Source organism: Balaenoptera physalus (assembly GCF_965194825.1).
Source record: "Balaenoptera physalus genome assembly, chromosome: 9".
In the NCBI taxonomy this organism is placed as follows: domain Eukaryota; kingdom Metazoa; phylum Chordata; class Mammalia; order Artiodactyla; family Balaenopteridae; genus Balaenoptera; species Balaenoptera physalus.
Genome location: NC_138888.1, coordinates 14,231,936 through 14,256,761, shown reverse-complemented (window position 1 = coordinate 14,256,761; position 24,826 = coordinate 14,231,936). Strand labels below are relative to the sequence as shown.

Genomic DNA, 24,826 nt, shown 5'->3' with positions numbered 1-24,826 from the left:
TTTAACCTCACATTTCTGAAAGTTTTCCTAAGAATTTTAGTTTCACTTTCTGTGGCAACTCTCTAGTGCTGCAAGGTTTTCTTCTAAAATGGAGGCTAAATCCAGAAAAGAAGCGAAAATAGTCTCCCCTCTTCCAAAGTACTATTTAAAACAAAAACCAAAAGAGAAAAACAACTAAAAAAATCAAGCAAAACAAATAACCATATTATTTTCTACAAAAACTGTTCTGTTTTTATATTCCTTAACTCTGAACTCTTTGAAATGCACTTTCTAATTTATACTCATTTATACATTAATAAGAAAAGATATTTTATTTCCCTGTACAAAATCAGAATTACTACCATCAACTTCTAGGACTAAAAGTATGATCCTAAAACCTAGAACTAAGTGGGAAAGTGAAATATTTCATGAAGTGGGGCTTAAAGGATGATTTCCTGAGGATTACTTTTGTGGAGCTAATATCATTCTGTGCAGGACTGTCTCTTCCATTAGGCACAGTTGACACAGTGCTGAGAGCCATAACACTTCTGGGGACACCAGAAAATGTCTTAATTTTAGGTTCTTTTAAAATCAGAAGAAAAAAATGAAGATAATAACAATTAATATATAATGATACCACCCCAGTTTATATTAGTCTCTGTACCAAAGCAATTGTAAAACCAAATATAATTTTTAGTATTTTTATAGAGGAAGAGGCCCATGGAAGCAAAGTACCTAGGGCCCCAAAAGTCATAATGGGGCCCTAATTCCACGTGATAGCCACACTTATAATTATACAACTGGCTTAAAGGCTTGAATGAATTGACTGAGGAACTGTTGTGTACCTGTGTGATTCCACATGCTTCGAGTTTTAAAAAATACCATTTCAATACTTTGCAAAAGTCCTGAAATATATTATCTCAACCACGGACTTTATGCATAACTATAAAAATAGAGACATCCAAAAGGGAGAGATGGGAGTAATGATGAAACATAATTTTGAAATGCTAGTGCATGGGTAATTTCGAGTGCTAGAAGGGAATGCTAAAAATACATGTCTCTTCAGAAAAGGAACTTTAGAAAAATGATAGAAAGAATAAAAAACACTTGCACATGGCTCTCTACTCTCCACCATCAAGGCAGAGATGCTTCGAATACACATAAATAAGAATTTGTCCAAAGAATTTAAAAATCCAAATTATAATAATTAATATGACAAAAAAAATCTCAAATCATAAAAGGGATGACCAGAATGACATACAAAGTATTAAGAAAAGAAGTGGCATTCATAATTAATGGCTTGTGCATATTTCCTCTGATTCCAAATGGGAGAAATATGAAGTTGTGCATATGGATATTTAACCTTGCAGATTAGGCCGGGTTTTCTAGAGACTTGCTAGTTAGTTAAATGAAAGCACTTTTAAAACATACTTCACCCATGTGTAAAGTCTACTATGCTGATAATCTTTGAAATTCTATGACTGGTACATGGGAGTTTATCATCTATTCTCTATGTTTATATGTGTGCTTGAAAGTTTCCATAATAAAGAGGCAAGAAAATAATCTTACAATAAAAACCTTGATGCCATTACCCCTTACCTTAATTTCTAGAGACCTCACATCGAGGAAGGAAATTCTCTCCTCCAGAAGACAACCTTCCCATGTTCAATCTGTCTGCCTATAACTAACAATTTTGCCAAGTTTTCCACATAATATTTCTGAATTAGAACCAAAATTGCAACAGGCCACCTACAGACATCTCCTGTTGTGTTTATCCACAGTCCGATTCACTGATACTAATTCTTCTCGTTGGGTACTTATATTCCTTATTAGCCACCAAAATAGATACCATAAGTGTTTTGGCATCTATAGTCTTTAAGAATGGTCCTTCAGGAAGCTGAAAATGTTCTAAAGAGTAGATGCGCTTGGTAAAATTTTTCAAAAGACTAAGTCCAAGCCTGGATTTCATTTAAGCTTTTATAAGGTATTGTTTTTCTACTCTCTAAGTATATAAAGTATATGGGTTGTGAAAAATCATACAACCATACCAAGTTTTGTTACCATTATGTTTTCTGTAGTTAAAAAATGTGCCTTGTGATGTTGGCATATTCCTTCAAGAACATTTTTGTACCTGGCAGTCCACCAGCTGGGCCTCCATGTCCATGGGCTCCTTGGGTGACCCCAGTGCAATGTCCAGAGTGGCCTTAGTGCTCAAGAGCCAATGGTCCAGCTCATCGGCTTCACAGCGATACCTCTGCAGGGCCTGTTCCTGTCTCTGTTCCTCCAGCTGATCATTTAACTTCTCCTAATGAATTAAGCAGAATGGAACCTAAATCACTCTAAGGTAAAATAATTAGGATTCAACACAGTAGAGCAATGGTTCTCAGGCCTGAGTGCACATCAGAATCACCTGTGAAACTTAAAAAAAAAAAAAAAAAAAAAAACCCATGTTTAGGCCACATCACAGACTAGTAAATGAGAATTTGGGGAGGTGAGCCTCAAGATTAGTATTTTATAAAAACTCCTACAATTACTCTTTTTTTAAAAAAATTAATTAATTAATTTATATTTTTGGCTGCACTGGGTCCACGTTGTTGCACGCGGGCTTTCTCTAGTTGCCGCGAGCGGGGGCTACCCTTCGTTGTGGTGCGCGGGCTTCTCATTGCGGTGGTTCCTCTTTGTTGTGGAGCATGGGCTCTAGGCATGCGGGCTTCAGTAGTTGTGGCTCATGGGCTCTAGAGCTCAGGCTCAGTAGTTGCAGCGCACAGGCTTAGTTGCTCTGCGGCATGTGGGATCTTCCCGGACAAGGGATCGAACCCGTGTCCCCTGCATTGGCAGGTGGATTCTTAACTGCTGCGCCACCAGGGAAGTCCCTAAAAACTCCTACAATGATTCTAACATGTGCCTAGAGTTAAACATTCTTAAATAATACATCTACAGGACAAGGCAGATGATATGAATGATAGAAACTGGTCAAGGATTAGAACAAACCAATGGCGTAAGACAGTAGGTAAATTGGCTTCAATGTCCGGGAAACTGTAGGAAGTAGTGGGGTCTATGGAAAACTGAAGAACATATCTGGTCCACCTAAAAGGGCAGCACCATGTAGTTTCAGGCAACTGATCCCCTACAGGAAAGGGTGGTCCAGTGTTATTAGTTTCTTGAGCAAAGGCAAAAATTCAAAAATTTTGGTCAGATCTCTGAGGATGTTTTAATGATGGCAAATAATTCATATTTTTAAAAAAATCCAGGCCAATCACTTTATTTCAGAATTCCACAAGGGTTTCATAGAGTGACTGGGGACAGTATTAATGAATTAAGAAGTTAATCCTTAAGATACTCTAAGTACTTTACTTTAAAAATTATTTTATTAATAATCTATTATGTTTTTAATTAAAATTTTTATTAAATTGTTTAAAAGAGAGATTAAATAGAGCAGACACATTGATTTAAAATTTCTCCAGGGCTTCCCTGGTGGCGCAGTGGTCGAGAATCTGCCTGCCAATGCAGGGAACACGGGTTCGAGCTCTGGTCTGGGAAGATCCCACATGCCACGGAGCAACTGGGCCCGTGAGCCACAATTACTGAGCCTGCGCGTCTGGAGCCTGTGCTCCGCAACAAGAGAGGCCGCGATGGTGAGAGGCCCGAGCACTGCGATGAAGAGTGGCCCCCACTTGCCGCAACTAGAGAAAGCCCTCGCTCAGAAACGAAGACCCGACACAGTCATAAATAAATAAATAAATAAATAAATAAATAAATAAATAAATAAAAAGAACATGAATTTCTTAAAAAAAAAAAAAAAAAGCAAAACTGGGCTATTCATTTAAAAAAAAAAAAAAAAAAAATTTCTCCAAAACCAGAAAATATATGAATACCTAGTCTGACTAATTTTATAACAGGTAAAACTAGAAACAGCCTACATACCCAAAAATAGGGGGACAGTTAATTGAATTATGGTATAATCAGCAGCTAAATAAAATAAGTATATATAATAAATAATTATTTGCCAGAGAAGCTGCTAGACCCTAGAGATTCAAGGACACAGACACTTTAAATTATAGGATCAACAATATGAACATCGTATACGTTTAGGGCCAGGAATGATAAGAGAAAAACAACAACAAAAAAGGAAAATAACTTATTTTTAACACATCTGCTACCGTGACTAAAATTTCTCTATTAAATACTATTAAAGTTAAGTAACATGAGAACCAGAACAGCAAGAATATTTTCATGAATTAACGTGCTTGAATTGGCTAACAGTGACTAAGGATTTATTCTTCACAGTATTGGTAATACTATTCATAAAAATGCTCTTCTTTAAACATAGCAAACTAGTATGCAAACCTCCTATAATTATTCCTCACAAGATCATGTCTACCAAGTATCAGCTTTCCACAGTCTCAGTTTTGCATGCTTGAAATGACTCAGCAAGGGGTGAAAAGACACATTCATGGCTCCACACTGACTCAGGGCTCTATTCACGAGGCCATCTTGGACACACAATACCAGCTTCTTCTGAGCGGGAAACAATAAACATGTCGGTCACGTACGTAGCCCAACATACTTGTCAACACAACCCTAAGAGTTAATCTGGACCTGAGGGGTACCTTCAGAGTAGCTTGTTACCTCCAAAAGCTGTCGCCTCCCTGATGCCTGCATCTTGATGGTGGACATTCGCTCTGCTAAGACAGTGAGCGTGGACTGCAAGGGCAGCTGCTCCGCAGGGTCGGACTCTGGGGAGTCAGACACCAGCTCCTCCGCGAGGGCTGACTGCAGCTCACTGATCTCCTCTTGAAGCATGAGAATCTCATCCATCAGTGCCTGTGGGGAAGACTGTGGAATCATACTCGTGCATGTATTTTTTTGCACCGAGGAATCGTGGCACCAGCTGAGTCCCATGTGGTTTGATATTAGTGAAGACGCTTCACTTGGAAGTCGTTTAATCAACAAACGGGGGGACCTACTGACCTAAGTTTCTGAATGACAGTACCAGACTGAATGTCAGGAAATTTCTGATTTTAAGACCATTTGTATTGGTAACTTAAATGAATTTGAACTGGTTAATTAATCTTTCTGGTTTTCAACGGGCACATCTGTAATCCGACGGGGGTATGCTCAATTATGTTTGAGTCTACAATTCTATGTTGAAAATAAAATTCATCACTTTCTTCCTCAACACGATTCTTCCCACTCTAAACTTCCCTGAGTCTGAAACAGCACTGCGTTTTAATCACAAACTCACATTATACAAGACAGGAAAAATTTGTCACCTGTTTCTATGCTGTTACCCTCTCCTTATTTTTCTCCTCTCCCCAACTCTAAAATTTGAAGTTTCTCAGGGCTAATTTCCAGGCCCCTTTTCTCTCTTCACAAGCTCTCCCAGGCGATGTCCATTGCCAAGGCTTTAAACCCTTCCTAATGTGGAACACTTAGTAGGAGAATAAAACTTGCCACCCCAAAATGTCTCTGGCATGCAGATTATTTTGAGCTGAAAACAATCAAAGTCCAAAAGAATCAAGGAAAAACTCTGACCTTCCCTCTAACTACCTAAAGAATCTAGAAAGGGGACCTATTACAGGAATAGAGCTATCATCGAGATATCTGCAAAGAATAGGGCTGGGTGTGGTGAGGGAAACTCTTAAGAGATCAGAGTACACTCTGTGTCCCACTATCTCTGAATGGCCCAATTAATATTTGTTTACCAAACATTTGCTTTTCCATCTTTATGTGAGTTGCCTTCCTCCTCTTTTAAGTCTCAAACCACTACCCCCAACATCCTCCTTTGTCTTTAGCTGAAGATAGTATTTAAGGCGAGAGTTTCAACCATTTTGGCAAGTTATTCAGTCTTCCTGGGTCTCTTCCACGTATACATGTTATTAAACTTTTATTTGATTTTCTCTGGTTAATCTGTCTCATGTCAATTAAATTCTTAGACCAGCCAGAAAAACCTAGAAGAGTAGAGGAAAATTTCTGCCTCCCTGACACTTACAAAGGTATATCTCTAACCCAGATATCTGTCCTAAGTTTCAGGCTTGTATGTTCAACTTACATATTTCACGGGTGTCTCCAACTTATCATGTAAAAGCCCACTTCTTCCTCTGTTGCCCCCATCTCAGTAAAAGGTAACACCCTTCTCATTGCTTAAGCTCGAGACCTAGGAGTCATTCACACCTTCTGTCACCATATCCACCAGCAAATCCAACTGCTTTCACCTCCAAAACGTATCTTCTATGTCTCCTCTGCTCCCACCTAAGTCACGCCAACTCCTTATCTGAATTGCTCTCATGGTCTACTGGGTGGAGTACCAGTTTACACTCTTGTCTCTCCAAACCCCTCTTCACAGAGTAATTAGAGTGACCTTTTAAAAAGGTAAACCAGATCCTCTCATTTCCCTGCTTTAAAATACTTAGTGGCTTCTTGCCTGTAAAATAAAATCCAAACTCCTTACTGCACTCGTGCGGTCTCACCCCCGCCGCCTGCCCCTTGTACCACACTCCCTTCTGGCTTACTACATTCCAGCCTTCTTCAGTTACTCCAGGACCCTCAGCACTTTCTGCCTCAGGGCCTTTGTACATGGTGTTCCCTCAAGCTCTGGAATGCTCTTCTTCCTCTCTGTGAGATGGTTCTCTTCATCCTTGGAGCCTTAGGTTAATTGTCACATCTTCAGAGAGGCCTTTCCTGACCACTGACTCTAAAAAAAAATCTCTATTGTTCTCTTTTAACAGCACCCTATTTCCTGCTTAACAGCTATCACAATTATACACTGTTGGTATTTCTCATTTTTTTGTATTTTATGATTTGCTCTTTAGCTGGAATCTTGACAGAAGAAAATCTTTTTTGGGATTTGAATGACATGTTAGAAAAACAGGCCCTACCCCTACAGGAGGGGCAATCATGACTCCAAGTAAAGAATCATTGCTTTTATAGTTGCCAATATTTCACAGTTTCCAATATACCCCTACTTGCATAATTCCCACCTATCCCATAGGACTGTAGGCTTCGCTTAAGCCCAGTGCCTCCTCAGAGTGGGCTCTCGATAGATATAAAAAACAAAGCAACAAAAACCCTCTTCTTTCCCTAATATCAGTTGTCATCCTGTCCAACTGCTGTTTAAGTAAACTATTATATTGAAATTATTATATACATCTAGAAAAGTGCAGACTCTAAGTGTACAGTTCTATGAATTTGCACAAACCGCACATACCTGTGGCTCCTGACACCCAGATCGAGAAACAGAACATTCCCAGGACTCCACAAGCCCCCTGGACCGCATCCCTTCATTTCCAGAGATCACCATGGTGCTGGCTTGCAAATGTCATAGATCACTGCTGCCTGTTTTTGAGCTCTACAGAAATGGAATCATTCCTGATGTACCGTTCTGTGTCTGGCTTCTTTCACTCCCTCCAAGACTGTGACTGTTGCATGTAAAAAGAGCTGACCCTTTGTATCGCTGCATTGTATTCCACTGTCACCTGGTTTGTCGGTCTTGTCCATTTAAGCCTTTCTAGTGGGTTCATAGTGGTACCTCATTGCAGCTTTAATTTGCATTTCCCTGATGGTTAATTAGACTGAGCACTTTTCCCTATGCTTTTTGGCCACCTGGAGATCGTCTTTTGTGACCGCCTGCTAAAAATCTTTAGCCCATTTTCTATTGGAGTCTTTCCTTTTCTTATTGATGCATGGAGTTGTGTACATATTCAGGATAGGAGTGCCTGTGTTTCTTTTAGTTCTGTGTATTGCAAATATCTGCTCCCATTTTGTGACTTTTCTGTCCCTTAATGGGTAAAAGCTTCCTTAATGATGTCTTTTGATAAACAGAAGTTCTTCATTTTATTGTAGTCTAATATATCAGTATTTTGCTTCATTGGAAAAGTTAGGGCCTTTGCTATCCTATTTAAGAGATCTTTGCCTACCCTAGTGTCATGAATATACTCTCACATGTTACCTTCTAGAAGAATGCTATTCAAAGTGTGGTCTATTCAATGGCGTCATGAACTGGTTTGTCTCTAGTTCATGACAAGAGAAAGATATTGCAAGTAAACATTAAGAAATTTTATAGCAACTTGACGTTGACACGATATCCAACCAGTATTTTATTTTATTTTACTAAAATGTTGAGTTAGAAATTTAAAAATTAAAAAAAAAGGTTATACACTACAGATACTTTGAGAAGCACTGTTTCAAAACATTTTTTTTTTTTTAATCTTCACATTTAGATCTACAATCCACCTAAACTTAATTACCGTGTCCGGTGTAAGTAGGGGTCAGAATTCTTTTTTTTTTTCTTCTTATTGACCCTGTATTATTTAGTGAAAAGATGATTTTTCATTCACTGTTGTGCAGTACAGTTTTTGACATAAGCCAAGTGTCCGTGTAGGTGGGACGGTGCTTCTGGCTTCCCATTCTGTACCATTGACCCATTTGGTGTCTGTGCCAATACCACAGTCTCATAATTGCTATAGCTTTATAAGTCTCACTCTCTGAAAGGACACATATCCTTCAATTTTATTCATCTTCTTCAAGGTTGTCTTGGCTATTCTTGACTCTTTCCATTTTCAATATATGTTTTTTAGTACATTTGCAATATGTTTTAGAATTATCTTATCAATCTCCACCAAAGAACTTGCTGGGATATTTTAATGTAATTGTAATAAATTTACAGACCATTATTGTTTGTTATACATTCAAAATGCTTTTTGTCCAGTAAAGTATTTTCTCCTACTTTATAATCATTTTTGGTACTTGATTGCCAAAAATATAAAATTCATATTATGTGGTCTGTTTTGAGGGCTTCTCCATAACTAGACTGACCTTATTATATCTTTTTTTGCACTGATTCTCTGTACAAGCAAGAAGAGCCCCTCACTGCTTCACACCACGTTCATTCTCATTCTCTCCTCTGTGCCTTTCCTCACACATTTACATTTATAGTGTCTCCCATCCACTCCTGTTACCATTCCAAATTTTCAAAATCCATGTCTCCCAAAAGACCTGTTAGAGTCTCCTCTGATCTTCCCACCACTGTAACCCATAATCACATTGCTAGGTTTTCTATAATGTGTTGGTAATTCATCTACCCCTAAATCATATGTTAAAGAATAAAAGTGTCTATTTCAGCTGTGCACATAGTAGGTGCTCAACACATCTAGCTGAATTCATTCTAATTCATAATAGACAAAACAGTTATCTTAATCATGAAGCAACCAGGGGGGGAAAAAAAAAAAAGCTTCCTCATTCATTTAATCTCAGTGGATTTGACCAACCAGGCATAAAGTGAAGTGAACAACTTCCATTTCAGACTCACAATGTCTAAAACAGCTCTCTGAATGTTCTGCAGTAAGTGATGACGGAATTAGGAATCCTAGAACTGTTAGTTTCCATTCCGTTAGAGTCAAGCCTCGCTATTCATGCTTCAGTTTACTCTCAGGGGAGAGTGGATATTTTTGGAAGGTTGCTATAGTTTTTAACTTCAAGATCCAGCAGCCAAACTTACTGGGGGATGGGGTTTTCTTTTGCAGTGATGTAAATGTTTTGAAACCAGATTGGGAGGGTGATTGTATGACATTGTGAAAGTACTAAAAGCCACTGAACTGTACACTTTAAAATGGTTAATTTCATGGGATGCGAATTTCACTTCCATCTAAAAAAACAAAAAGATTCAGCAGTTAAATATGTCTTTGCCCAATAACTGTCTCAGCTGGTGGCCAGATGCTTCCCTCCAACATCTGACTCAAAACTAAGGAGAGGAGATGAAATGTTGTTCCTCTTTGCGTTTCTGACTTGTGTTTACAAGGAGGGCATGTGTACGACCAGTTTGTGGTTTAGAGAAGTTCCTTGAGCTTTTCTAAAATGACTCACTCTGGGGAGAACATGGAGCTCATGTCTGGTTCAACACTAAAGGTGAAAGTGAATTTCACTGTGACTTTCAGAACCATCTACATCAGAGTTCATCTCAAACTTTGAGCTGTTATTTATATTAAAGAAACAGAACCGAAATAACCTCAGAGCTCTGCCTACTAACCATCACTGAGTTGGTGTGGCAAAGACAACGCAAGCCCAGGAAGCATTAGCTGCCCGTGATAATGAAGGTCCCAATCAGAGGGCTCACCACCCAGAACAACAGCCACAAGTCAGCTTATGAACTGCACTGATGTCTTAAAATTAAACTTATTGTTCAATTTAAAGAAGGTAACAGGAAAGGCACAGCACTCCACCCAAATTCAGCGGATCTAGACAAGTGTTCGGAGGAAAAATGTAGGAATTAGAGTAGCTCTCTAAAGAAACATTAGTACTTCCAAGAGAGTGTTGGGAAAAAATTAGCAATTGAAGTATTTTTTATTAATTTTTAGAAAATACTAAAAGCATACTGGACTTTCTCACGCACATTCCACTGGAATTTAGAAAGAGTAATTCTATCGTATTGCTTGAAATTTTTAAAGTATCATTCCAGAAGCCAAGAACCAATTTAGATATTGTGATACCGTGAGCCTTCCATGTGGGCAGGGCTGTCCCAGAATTCATAGAATTTAGGTACAGACAGCAAAAGTAGGTCAGATGGAAAATGTTAGATTTGTGATGATACAAGAAATTATACATTATTTATATTTCTTTCCCTCTCATTAGAGCATTAATTGTTAAAAGCTCCAATGATGGGTAATCATTGAATTAGCTACATCCCCTCACTGCTATAATTGTTAGCATTACCACTCTCAATTTAGAATGGGACAGAAGTCATGTGGTTGGGCTTAATTACAAGAAAAGTCACAGGTTCATTTCTAATTCATAATACTTAGCTTTAATGTGCAATTTTGAGTTTTCTCCATTAAATTCCTTGAATAAAATAATACTTTTCCTCTACATTCAGTTTGTGTTTTCATACTAATACCTGAGAGGCAGGGTGATGTTGGTGATTGGGAGCTAATTTGCATTTTAATTAGGAACTCTGGAAGGTCAAGACAGACCGCCAGGATCTCACACAGTTCCTAAATCCTGTGGGACCTGCTGAAGGGTCTTTGGGAGCTGTGGTCTGTCACCTGGGACACAAGAATGATCAGCCTTGAACAAAAGCAGAGGTGATTGGAAAGTACCCGAAAGTACCCAAAAGTAGAGAGAGTCAAATTCTGTAAACCCTCTCCTGGAATGTTGGCTTCTGATAATCTAAGTCTGTGACACTCAAATTCACTTTAATCCAGCCTTTGGATAATTTATGCCAAATCCTTTTTGGTTGCTTAAAAGAAGCTGTAGTCAAACGTATGGAAGTTCTCCTGCCCCTTCAGGCACAGTGAAGAGCTGGGGAGGGTGGTAGGCAGACAGAGCCCCAGGAAGCACACTGGGGCTATCCGGACACCCCCTCAGGTGACAGCGAGGCGGCTGCTGACAGTCAGAAAACTGGAGTGTCAGTTAGAGGGGACTGCGGTGCTCTGGGGATACCGCCTGGTAGTAGAGACCTAAGCCCCTGACTGTCCTCGTGATTGTCTTAATCCAAGTAAACAAAGGTTAATTTTAACTTTATATTTTCACTGCACCCTCCCCAAACCAGATGGACTATGGGTGACTTTAGGATAGCAGAAAGACCCACAGAAGGTCATTTTACCAAAACAAGGCCTATAAATGGATGCTATACACTCTGATTTCTATCTTAAGAAGTTACAAGAGTGTCAAAAACCTGAAACCACTGTTTCTCAACATGCTGTCTCTAGATGAAATATTCTCATTTTTGTGTTATACTGCAAGGTCCTTTATTGTAAAATAGTACAATTTTATCTTAGACTACACATACGAACAAGCAATGTATTCCAAGGTTATCCTGTGTTCCAAAACTACAGAGATGTTAAGTAGAAGAAAGATAAAGTACAGAGTTTCACTCTTAAAGCGGGTAAATTACCCAGTATTTGATAACTACATAATTGCATCATGCTTTTATAGCTCTTAATTTGCATTTTAAAATATCTTTCTTTTCCTCTGCCTTTGATAGGGTTGTCACATGCTCCTGAGTTCTGGCCGCAGCAGCGTTTTCCTGCACCACGGTGACTGAATATTTAGGTGACTGCACGCCTCAGTGCCCAGACCCAGTTACACCTGATTATGCATTAAGAGTACACCCGATAATGTTGCTAAAGCAGTAACCAGATTTAAGCTATGCACTTTCTTAGCGTGCATTTTAAGTTGATGCATTTTTAACACTATCTGTCTGAGTTAGGTTAATGTAATCATCTCTGTTTCTCACCTAAAGCTGAAGCACTGTCCAGTGTCCCTTTTAAAAAATGATTCAAGTCTGGGAAAACCACAAGATTACAACTTGGAACCCCTTATTCTTCAGCTGCTTCTTTGCCTACTGGAGTCTGAGAGTTATTCTCTTCAGTGATAACGGGGAGGTGCTGGGCACACACTGGCTAAGTTTCTTCAAACAACAATACCCCGAGAAGGTAGACGTGGGGTACACTTTATTCTTACAACAATGGTTCAAAACAAAATAAAAATAATGTGGCAACTATAAGGAAATGCAGTTTGTGTAATAAAAGTAAAAAAGCAACATCAAGGTCTGAATTTCCTTCTTTCCCTCTCAGACCCCTCCCTGAAGCAGTGATGTAAACCACCACCACTTGGGATCTTGTTTACTCTGTAACAAGTGATACAGTAAAACGTGTCACCCTGCTGTCTTATACCCATGCTTGGCCGGCCAGTCATAAGTAAGAGTGCACCTATTTGATCATGCAGGAAACTGAAGTCATCGCTATTCTTACCTGGTGTTCGGCCATCTGGCTCTCGGTACTCCTGCCATGCTCCGGACTTTCACCGAGTTTCATCTCGATGGCCTCCATTTTCGTGGAGACGGACTGAAGGGAGTCCTGGTACTTCTGCTGGCGTTCCAATGCTTCGTAGAGTGTGCGCTGCTTTTCGCTGATCTAAAGAAGAAAAGGGATATTACCAAATATTCCCCAGCCCCTTATCTTCTAGATTACGACATTTCTTTCCTCACCGCTTTACCTCTGTGACCCAACAAAGGGTGTTCAACTGTATATGGGATGTGTAAACATTATGCATTTATTTCATAAGACAATCGCTAAGGTAATCAGTGTTTGGTGGGCTAAACAATTCCACATTTCGAAGACTTACCACATTCTTTAAGGTTTCCCAAGAGCGCTGTAAATCATCCAGTTTAGCAGTAGCAGACGGCTCCAGTCTTGGGTCACAGAGCTCCTGGGGTGGCAGAGTGCTGGGGGAAATCCTGGAGGCGTCCGTTTGCAATGTCTCAGCAGACAAGGCTTGGTAATAAGCGATGTCCTATGGGTGCAAAGCACGGTGTTGGATTCAAGAGGAAAACAAGGTTTAGGTCATGATGCCCTGGGTACTGCTTGTCATGTGGAGGAAAGGTTTAGGATTCACACCCATCCCCGGGGGCTACCAACTATCAAAGTTAGTAAACTCCTGTGACAAGAAGGTCATATCAAAGCACACTGGAGTTGCTTTAGAATTTTTTAGAATTGGTAAAAAAAAATTTACCAATAGTTCAAGTTGCCAAAACTCATTCCTATTTTATATTTGGTAAAATGGAAATATCGGGTTGGCCAAAAAGTTCGTTCGGGTTTTTCCACAATGTGGAATACATGTTTAAGTGGTATACATATTTAGAGACTGATTAACCAGCAAAAAAGGAGAATCTAAATGATCTACTTCCTAAAATGTTGCTTAATGTGTTGATCAAAGTTTTGAATAATTTTTTTAAACCCTTGATTTAAATACATGTAAGTCTATAGAAAGTCTTTTTTCAGATATAGCCAGATCTTTAATATTTGTGAGTTCATTATTCACAGTAATTAATTTAAATATGTTAATATTAATAAGGGAAAATGTAATAGGGAGGTTAAAACTACTCTAAGAAACAAATAATAGAGAGGTTTTCTTCTATTCGATTCCTGGAAGTACACAAGAAATAAAGTGAATGCTGAAAAATGAAGCTTTTGAATTTTCTTATTTCTTGGATAATAAGTAATATTACATACTTTATTAGCATTGATAATGGCATTACTATCTCAAGATACATAATTCATGTGTTTTTAATTGTTTTTATGGTTGTTTATCTGTATATTTATAGAAACTGAACTGGGACGTAATGTTTATATTCTGGAAATTGCTATAATAAAGTTCACTACTTTCACAGTTGCACTGTTTAAGATCAAAAACCTGAGCCTTATTGATAATAATGTCTTGGTAAAAAGTATTGACGAAAGCCCCAGACAACCTGGGAAACCAAGGAAACAGCAGGAAGGAGCCTGGTGTCTTGGGGGTCTGTACCAGGGCAGGAGCAGGGTGGTGGAGTACAACAGAATGAGTTCAGACAGAAGTCTGCCACTGGAGGCGTCAGGACACCTGAGATCCCAGGTGAAATTCTCCTCCCAAGTAGCTACAGAATTGGAGCAAGTCACTCACATCTCATGCATGGGTTCCCTCATCTGCATAACACTGGGTGGTTTTGAGAATTAAATACAGTGATGTTTGAGTGGCCATGAGACCTTCTACCCATTTTGTTGCTGTTGCTGAGGCTTCTAGGTAAGTCCCCAGCATTTATTGATGACGTTGAAGCATGGAGACTGGTTCCTTTTCATTCCTAACCTTGTCACTCATCTTGAGTAGATTATCTTGGTATTTTCAAGTCCTTGACAGGCTTATATCCATTCATCCTCACCCACTTCCACTCCTTGAACATAATAGGTTGTCATCACTGAATGGATTCACCCCAAGTGTATTTCTGACTGTGTTTAAGTTATGTAAACCCTTCTCCTGCCAACTGCTGTGTTTCCTTTGCCCCTTGAACCTCTGCTTCAGCCACTTGGAAAACCCGAACCATGACTCAATGCAACTTTTCTTTGCAGTACGCACACACACGATCAAAGCCCTTGAGGAGATACTCCTGCAAGTTCTCAAATTTTCAAGCCTGTCTATATTCAGACTCACCTCTATCTCGCTCCTCCTGGTCCTCTTGATTAAAGAGGACCCTCCTCCCTACTCCCACAACCTCAGCCACCTTCGCTTTTGCAAGGGTCTTGGTCCATTAATACCTACTCCCTCTTCACTGTCTCTCTCCTCAGCATGTAATTAAAGCCACATTTTTTTCCATCTGAAAACACCTACACACACTCTTTTCTGATTTTTTTCTTGCAGGACAGCACATATCGGAAAGTTCTACAGATCAATATGTGATGGCTCATCATACACAGATACATGCGGAATCATCATTTCTTCCCTCTCCCTTTGACTTCATAATCCAGTTTCTGAAAATGGTAGTTTACACTTAATATGTTCACTTTCTCACCCTCAGTCCACTTCTAAGTAGCCAACTGGGCTTCGAGTCTAGCGACTCCACTGAAAATGCTCTGGCCACAGTCAGCGGTGGCTGTTTTCCATGATATAAAATGATTATTTTTCGGATCTTCTCTTGCTTGGTCTCTCACTAGCATTCAATACCACTGACCATCCCTTTTTGGAAACACTTTCCTTTTCATCTCTGTTCTCCTCCCAGCTCTCTAGTCATTCAATCTTTCTCTTTTGTAGTTTGTTTTTTGCCCTCATTCTTAAATATTGCTGTATTTATAAGCTCCAGACTCACATATCCTGTTGTACAAGTTTATCCCACAGTCTCTTCAAACTCAATACTTCAAAAAAAAAAAATACAAAACAAAACCCACATCTAGGATGAGAAATGGATTTAGGAAAAATGAGGAAGTATTATCCATCTTTCAGTGAATGGAACTTCTAATCACCTTACTTGGGATTTATTCTCTATTTCTTCTTTCCCTTACCGCCCCTGCTTATGTAAGGATGAAGTTCTATACCATTGCCAAAACACTGGTTCAAGCTCACGTTACACCAACAACTTCCTAATTCTCAGGTTGCAAACTGGCAGCCTGCAGGTTGCCTCTAGCCTGCATACATTTAGCTTGATTTATACAGTGTTTTAAATTGTGTAAAATTTCTCTTCATCCAGAGAGGGAGCTTTCATAAGAATCCCGATTCATGGCTTCTCTTGCAAACCAGAAGGTAGGTAAGGCAGGACTCTGTGTCCAGGCAGCTACAGTAATTCTAACAGAGGAGAGGCTGCCTCGTTCATGCGGGGAGGTGCTGTCCAGGTGCCCATGGCCCCTGCGCTGTTTCTCTCATTTACATCACCAGTCTGGACCAGGCATCAGAGTGTGCAACTTCTGTCCCTCACTAGCTTCCTGGGCTCTGGATTTGTCTATCTCCGTTCTCATGTCCACATTGATCCAGAATGACCTGTTCTAAAAGTCACTTCTGGGCAGAGCTTCTAGTTAAATTCCTTCAGTGGTTAAGGATTAGCTTCTGGACAAAGTTCAAATTCCTCTGTGTGGCATTCAAGGTCCATCAGGGTGTGTTTCCTGTAACCTTCTCAGTTTCATTTCTCCTCCCACCTCCTCCTCCAAATCTATGTTTCTCCGATCATACTGATACTATTTACAGTTGCCTTGATGGGCCATTTTCCTTCCTGCTGCCTGAAAAACTTCCTACATGTGCTTCCTTCTGCCTGAAAAACTTCACATCACTCTAGTGCACTCCAACTGTACCTACCTTCCCCTGCTTTAAAACAAAAGGGGGACATCCTTGACCCACTGAACTCCAGCCTTGTTTAGGTACTTACTCTGTGTCCTTCCTCAACACTGTGCTTCCCACTGTCATAGCACTTGTCCCACTCCACGGTCATCATTTGCCTGCTCTCACACAAACTATGAGTTCCTTAAAATCTGTGGAAGTGTCTTTGATCCTGAGCGTATCATGGAGTATTTGGCAAATAACAGGCAAGTATATACATTCATAAAAAATGGTATATGTAAAAGCACTTTTGTAAACTCTATTGTTTTGTATACATGGAAGGTAGTACCATTACTGTTTACGAGGAAAAGCAAAACGTCCTTTAATGTAAAAAATTTAAATTAAATACTCTATAATAAATAAAGGTTCCCCAAAAGAATAAAATAAATTTGTCAGAAAAAAAATCTGTTTTCTGGCTTGTGTGTGTGTGTCTCAGGTCTATTAGACAGGAAAGACAACCCTTGGTTTCCTAAAATAATTTGAAAATATATCACCTTTTGTAGATTAATCATTTGCATCTATTTGAGGAATACATAGAGTCAATAAAATAAATCAATCAGTCCTATAAGTAACTACTAAATAAGGGCAATATTTGGCATAGTGAAGAATCACCCTTAGAAATATGTCTCTTGTTGGTTATGTGTCTATGTTATGGGGGTTATTATCCAGCAGATTCCTAAGGAATTAAATTTGGAAAACCACTGCTACAATTTGATTAGCATTTTCCAGTCTAAAATGTACTTTCAAAATTAACTTTCACCACGTTGTGAATTAAGTAGCATTGCTTCCCATTACAAATGAGGGACTTTCCGGGTACATTCAGCTTAGAGGAAGAGCTGGGACCCATTCTGAGCTTTTTAACCTGGAACCGGGGGTTCTACCCATTACACTACCGCTCTCATCAAACTTCTACTGCCCTCAGCTCTTTCGAGGAGGAGCCCAAGTCTTGGCTTGCTTTTAATAAGATCAAGAAGCCTGCAGCAAGTTCTGCGGCTGCCTCGTTATTTCTACCCTCAAGTAAACTAAACTGTTATCACATTTCAGCTAATAACTACTGTCAGAGAGAGAACACACTGACTGCAGGGGATCAGTCAGTTATATAATGGAGATCTACTTACAGAAGCAGCAAGCACAGAGCCTTTTTTTAACAGCTGCGACTTTATGAAGCCGTTATATTTGGCTGCTCCTTGAAACAGCTGTGCACATTCTGTACAGTGTTTTGAGCCTGCAAACTGGAACTTATGGGAATTCTAAATGTTCTCAGTTTCAAGAGAAAATTTTGTAGATCCAGGCATCACTGGCCATGTTGCAGTATTTGTTCATTTTCCTCTGTCTTACATCACTGGACAAGCGTAACATGTGGCTGGAATGATGGGGTCAACTTGTCTAACACCAAGCATTATATTTTTGCTTTCCAACAGCTTCCTGCGAGTATAGCTGCCTGACATGAACTAAATGAAGATTTTTTCCCCCTAATTTGCAGTTCCATATGTAAGTATGTTAGGTTAATAATGTGATTTAAATTAATGTTGATATGGGCAGAGTGTCAAAACGGGATTAAGACAAAGCACAATTTTGCTCATAATTTTGGGATTTGATTGAGCTGGACAGTTACAGTAATCATAATAAAAACGTTTGCATATTTTACCATTTACAGAATACTTTCACATGTACATGGAAAGACACTTCATAAGATGCAGCACTGAGACTTATAATTTTAGGAAGGGGATACTCTTCCCAAGTGTTAGTCCAAAGGTCCGTGTTCATTGTTCAATTTGAAAATGTTAAGAACATTAAGCACATTATTATATAGGATACATTTTTCTTACACAACAAAAAGCTGACTCTAGCCATATTTCTATGATTCTAACGACATCTGTGACCACAGGGAAGAACACATCATCAAAGAATGAGTAATTCATATTTTAAAATCAGAATTTGGAGAACTGTTTTCCAAATCCTCCAGAACACTGTGAACTTCTTTTTTTTTTTTTAATTCCCTCTCATCACTTTTGTTATTCTTCATCTTATGGCCACTTTTTCTCTAGATTACAAGGTGCTTGAGGGCAAGGGCCACTGCTGTCTCCGCCTTTGTTACACCTCTGGGACCCAGCACAAGGCTTTATGCCCAGCAGGTGCTCACAATGTATCTGATGAATGCATGAATTGATATGTTCCCTAGAGCTACATAGATTTTTACCAAGAGAATTGTCTTTTTTTTTCCGGCCGTGCCACGCAGCTTGCAGGATCTTAGTTGCCTGACCAGGGAATTCCCTCCAAGAGAACTGTCTTATCTAAAGGTTTCATCGTTTCATTTTCCCTTTTTGGGGGGAGGTAGGTTCTCTTTATCACAGAAATCCTATTTTGAATGCTTTTGCTTTAAAATAAAAATAATATGATTGATTTGTAATATAGCTTATAGAACACTTGCAATGTTCAATGCTTCTCCCTTGATAATAAATTTTAACTCCTTTGAACACTAGTAATTTCATGATACGGTAATTAAAATATTTTTTTAGTTTTTTGGCTAAAGGAAAAAAAAGGAAAGTATTATTTTAACGCACATTAAAACAATTTTGGTTATTATTTTAACACACATTATTATAACACACATTAAAACAATTTTGGTTATTGTAAAAGCATCTTTTTGATCTCTATCCAATATTTTTCATGAAAACTTTTGACATATTTAATTTAGTATAATCTATATTTAATATAGTGTACACAAAAAAGACACCTCATAACAGCAAGCTATGGTCCCCATTTTATAAAAAATAAAATTTAAGATTATTGAAAGATAAGTAAGAAAACTCAAAATGCAAATCTACTTAGGCACTCCAAAATATACACTGACAGCCTTTAAATTTGTTGGCAATTAGCAAATAAAGAAAGTCTGATACGGTGAACATAAATTTTCCATCTTCAAAATCTGAGCTGGTTAAGTGTCAAAACTACGTTCAGTGAAAATGTTAAAACAGCAATAGAATCATGTTATTTTACAACAGTGACACAAACATTTCATTTTCTGTTAGGATGCAGTACTCCATTACAGACAGCTGTTAGAAACTAAAGCCATAATGCCTTAAAACAGGCCCTTCTCCAGCTATCATTTCTGTGACCTAATTTTTGCTCATCTCATTTCAGTAGCCTGGGAGAGGAGATGGTGGGTTAAGCCGGTATCGGTCTCACATGACAATCACAGTATGTGCAACTATCACACCTAAGGTGTGTTTCTCAAAGTCTACGATTCATACCCATAATCTCATAAGAACAGAGAATGGAGTCCTGCATCCGTTCAGAGATCTTAGCTGGAGGAATGCCAAGGGGGCGGTACCTGGTTAATGGAAGCATCTGTATTAGCCACAGGTGAAGGGGAGCGACAGGCAGGTGGAGAGGAAATCTCACTGTTGGTTCCCTCCTCCCCAGACTCCTCAGTGACCGGTGACAGCAAAGTGTGACAGCGACCTGCAGTCATCTGTCACATAAAATGTTGCCAAAGGACATGAAAATTGGTTAGCTATGTTAACAAAAGACCTGGTCGGGCACAGGCCAAAACAGAGATAACTATACAACAAAAGTTAGAATTACTGAGACCCAAATTTACATACAAATTCTGTGTTACTATTTGAAAATTTTGTCCTCACGTGAATATGCTCCTAGGGACCATTTGTAAGACAAACAGGGGTAAGGGATGCACGTCACATTATAGAGTGCTCTTGTTGATGAAATATCTCTTTAATTTATTTACCTTTTCTTGATTGATTGTATCTTTAGAAATTAAAATCATGAATCATACAAATGACAGAAGGGTCTATGAAATAAAGCTTGGTCTTGTGGATATTTCAAATTCCAAATATTCTAGCAAGATAAATGCACCCGGAGTAATATATTGCCAAAAGAGTCCAGGTATGGTTATACACTACCCAAAGCACAGCACATTATGTGTGGAAAATATACAGCACTGAAAAACACTGCCTTATCAAACTAATTAACGCAGTTTAGATGCAAAGTTATGAGGAAATAATGTTGCAGAGAGAAATTAATGGAACTTATTTTAATCCAAAGGTAAACTTTGGATTTTGTATTTTCTTATTTGTCTAATAATAGCTTTCCTTCTATAATTTATTAAACATTTACACAACAGAATACACAAACATACCTAGTCAGCCAGTGCTTCAGCTGGAAAAACACACAAAACATATATGTAGCATGATTCTTCCATCCCCCAGAAAACTAGAAAACTGTGCAAAGGAATTGTTTTGAAGCTCAGAGCTTCTGAGTATTATTGCTAAATTATTAACAAATGCAGGGCCAACCTTCAGCACGTTAATTCAGGAGTCTCAAACAAATAGCTTCATTTCAACTGTCACTGTTTACAGTGTCAAAGATTGGTCTTGGCCCAAAGGTAGTCAGAGAGTTAAGGGGACTGTTCCTCAGTTCTAATCTGCAAGACCTAGCACTGATCCCTAAACCAAGCCACCGGAGAAGAGCCCAGAGCCACTAGGCAGGAGACAGAGGAGAGCGAGCTGGCACCCAGCTAACTGGCCTTGACCCTTACTTACCATGACCACAGAGGGGTGGGCCGAGGTCGCGGGGAGGAGCTCCCCGTCCAGGTCCTCCATCCCCTCCGCCAGCCCCTCCACCTCGGTCACCGTCAGCAGCATGGTGGCGTGCTTGGCTTTCATGGTCAGCATCTTGCACTTGGAGTTCAAAGAAGCGATCTGCTCCTGGTAGCCCTTGATTTTCTGAGCCAGCTCCTGAGGAAACATTTCCGCCCCCCCGCGCCCCGGGTGTCACAGCAGCAGCAGAAGGAAACAGAACTAGTAGCGTTCATCTTCCTCCGGGGCTGGCCAATGAAATCTCAGGGCTGCGCCAGACGGAGCGGCGGGGAGGCAGGATGTGGACGGTGCGAGCGCCGAGCCTGCCTGCCGCGCTCCCCGAGCCAGACCACGGCGCGGCGGGGCCGGAAGGGGTGCTGCGGGGCGCGGCGGCAGAGACGACGGCAGGCGGCCGGGGATTCTGATCCCGAGAGACGCTCCGGGCCGGATCGGAATTTATGGGAAGTTAAGCCCTGGCAACTTTCTTTAAAATGCCTAAGGAATCTGAAATTGCCAGATGGTTCATGCCAGGCAAATTAGGTCATGTGATGACTAACACTGCCAAAAACGCAATGCTCAGCTCTTACCCTCCGGAATATGTCAAACAGAGCAGTCATTTGTGACAGACGCATCACAAAGTAAACTGCTCCTGAATTCCTGTGACCCTGGGGAGTTGCTTTTTTGCAGATAAGGTGAATACCACTTAGGAAACCCTTATTTTTTAATGCAGATTACATCCCAAATACAATTTTGTACATTCATGAAATTTTCCCTCATGTACTCCATCATGCCTCAAATGTTTCTGATGCCTCAAACGAGAGCTTTGAACTTGAAGTGTGGTTCAATTTTAATGGCTTTTAAATTTATTTGTTGTTGAAAAAAATTGTTTTGAGAGATAGAAGTTTTAAAACTTTTACAAAGAGCTAATTGAAAATATATTCTGAACAGCACATAGCTCTTAAAAAATCTAATATATTAAAATACTAAAATCCTAAAATAATAACCTAAAATGGGAACTCTAAAATGTTAAATTTATACTTTCTTGCTTAAAAGATGCATACATAAGTTAAAAAATGAAGATTTAAACATTCATTCTTTTTTATTACATTCATGTAAAACATTAACCCTAAAAGTACAAAACCACTATTTTTTTCTATTCCTTTTATTTGGCTCCTTCACCTGAAAAGCTGCCATTTAGCGTTTGTACAGAACACATTTTGTGAGTCTTTAAAATGATAGTGTGTGTATCCACACTCAAACTAGAACTTTGAACCTGAAGTTCAGAAACAAACAAAATGACAACAGCAAAGTGATACATGTATGTATATGTACATGTGTATGTGTATATGTACACACATTACCATTTTGCTACTGTTGTCATTTTGTTTCTCCCCTCCCAACCAAAACTGACTGCGTGGGGGGAAGGGAAAACAGTCCAGCAGAACTCAGCCAGCATCCTGTCTTCTTTCTAGTACAGAAGTACAGGAATTTTTTTAAGCAAGGATTTAAAAAGTAGAAATCATCACTTCTTTACCTTTCAGGGTTACAGAAACTTACTTAGTTACACCTAATAGGATTTTTATAATAGTGATTAAATAGCTATTTACCACAGCTGGTCTAGTGCCTAACACATCAGTACTCTATAATAATTGGTAAACGTGTACACATGGAAGTCATCTACCAGCCCACCGGACTCCCTGAATTCTATGTTTTCATAGGACAAATCACTAAGCCTCCTTGCCATGGCTTGCCCCATCTGGCAGATTTGAAGACTCTGTGTGAAGTGGAGTTAGTCTTAGTCCTCCCACGCTTCGTGCCCACGTGGACGGTCACGGCCCCACTGCACTACCCTGCCCAGCACGTTGACAGCAAACGCCCATTTCCTAAATCGACGTTCTCAAGTTATTGTATATAAAGCTCATCTAGAGGACTTCCCTGGCAGTCCGGTGGTTAAGACTTCGTGCTTCCAATACAGGGGACGCAGGTTCAATCCCTGGTCGGGGAACTAAGATCCCACATGCTGCTCGGCACAGCCAAAAATATTTAAAAATAAATAAAACACTAGTAGCAATATATTAAAAAAAACAAAAAAAAAACTCATCTGAGTTGTTTGTTAGAAATGCAATACTGGTCTAGGCTTCAAAAGTTTTTGATTTACTAGGCTTATGAGAATCTGCATTTTATGGTTAGTTCATGTGATTCCCTTGGAAAAACATCTCTCGAGAACTTTCTTCTGTAAGAATAAACCTGCCTATATCCCATGAACTTTGCGGCTTAGTGGTCAAATTCGCTAAATCAAAATGGAGCACTAAGGGGGTTAATGTGTTCCCCAGTCTCAGGAAGCATATGTATTCTTAGTTTTTACTGAGTATTTCTGAAAATGATTACAGAGGATGAGTGTACAGGTGGGAATTTCAGGTACAGGAGCAGGCCCTCTGTGTCAGGTGGAAAGCAAAGAGCTCTGAGTATTCTCTCCTATCATTTAAAAGCGACAGGATCAGTTTTTTCAAATTAAATGCAACATTTGAAAAATTACAAGAAAAAAATGTGAATTCCTTAGAAATGAACAAATGATCCATTATCTTTATGAGTTTAAGTTATCCATATGGAAACTAGCCTAACCTCAAGATTAAATTCCATTAAAAGCAGACAGAAAATACAGGAAAACACATTCTTCCCAAATTCTATGTTATGAATCAGGCTTTCCCCATGCAGCACTTTCCTTCCTGTGTTTGTTTTACACATACAATGAGCCTCACACAGGACTACGTCATTTTAAATATGAAAATGGAATCTAAATCACATGACAAAACTAACACATCTACACTAATGTTTAGAACTGGGAGGAGAAAATGTGACAAAATGAACAGATCACTGAATAGCAGCCAGAGGACAGTGTACGGCTGACTCTGCTGAGAGCCGGCTCTGTAATGATCTTGGGCAAGTCATTTATTCTCCTGGACCATCCTTCTTTTCTTTTATGTGCGATCTTACTTCCCTGACCAGGGATCGAACCCATGCCCCCTGCAGTGGAAGCTCAGAGTCTTAACCACTGAACCGCCAGGGAAGTCCCCAAAGGTACTAGATTAGAATCTGGTTTCTATCAGTTACTAGATCTGGAAGATCAGGAGGTCATTCTAAAAAATCAGGTTTTTTTTTCTTATGGGTAAAATGGAGATGATACACACAAAAAAATTCTTACCTCATAGGGTTGTTGTAAAAGATAATCTAAAAACTTTGTGAATTGTTTTAAAAAACATAAAACAAACAAAAAAACCCAGAGCAGCAATGATAATTATTGTTATTCCAGATAGATTTTTTTAAAACATATTTTCTGTGCTGTGACTGAAAAGCTGTTACAACAAAATTCTGGGTCTTACAAAATGGGATTAAAAGTAGTTTCAAAATAAATTTGTACTATACAGTCTAATGTATGACATATAAACAGTGTTTCAAATAGTTGCAAAACATCTTTTCATTTAACCAGTGGCAGAAGAGAAATGAATAGTTAACACAGATGATTATCTATGGCGTAGAAGTAAATGTAGGTGGGGTATTCATTTACATTACTTGTAAATCATATACAACTGTTAAGTGTTGGATGCGCTCACTGGCTGTGACAAGAAACTAGAGAACTGCAT

At 39.2% G+C, this 24,826-nt stretch overlaps 1 protein-coding gene across 10 annotated transcripts in view; it reads right to left on the bottom strand.

Moving 5' to 3' along the window:
• The window catches only part of SYNE1 (spectrin repeat containing nuclear envelope protein 1), a 442,116-nt gene that overhangs the window by 147,152 nt on the left and 270,138 nt on the right, over positions 1-24,826 (bottom strand). For 5 of the 10 annotated variants that reach the window (XM_082474327.1, XM_082474328.1, XM_082474331.1 and 2 more), the window contains 6 exons: positions 21,150-21,344; positions 19,922-20,062; positions 13,099-13,266; positions 12,726-12,887; positions 4,609-4,803; positions 2,111-2,284 (listed from right to left, as the gene is read on the bottom strand). In XM_082474327.1, coding sequence (XP_082330453.1) covers positions 2,111-2,284; positions 4,609-4,803; positions 12,726-12,887; positions 13,099-13,266; positions 19,922-20,062; positions 21,150-21,344 — 1,035 coding nt within the window. Of the gene's footprint in view, positions 1-2,110; positions 2,285-4,608; positions 4,816-12,725; positions 12,888-13,098; positions 13,267-19,921; positions 20,063-21,149; positions 21,696-24,826 lie in introns of those variants that run through there. The other 5 variants (XM_082474323.1, XM_082474330.1, XM_082474329.1 and 2 more) reach the window with 2 other exon arrangements.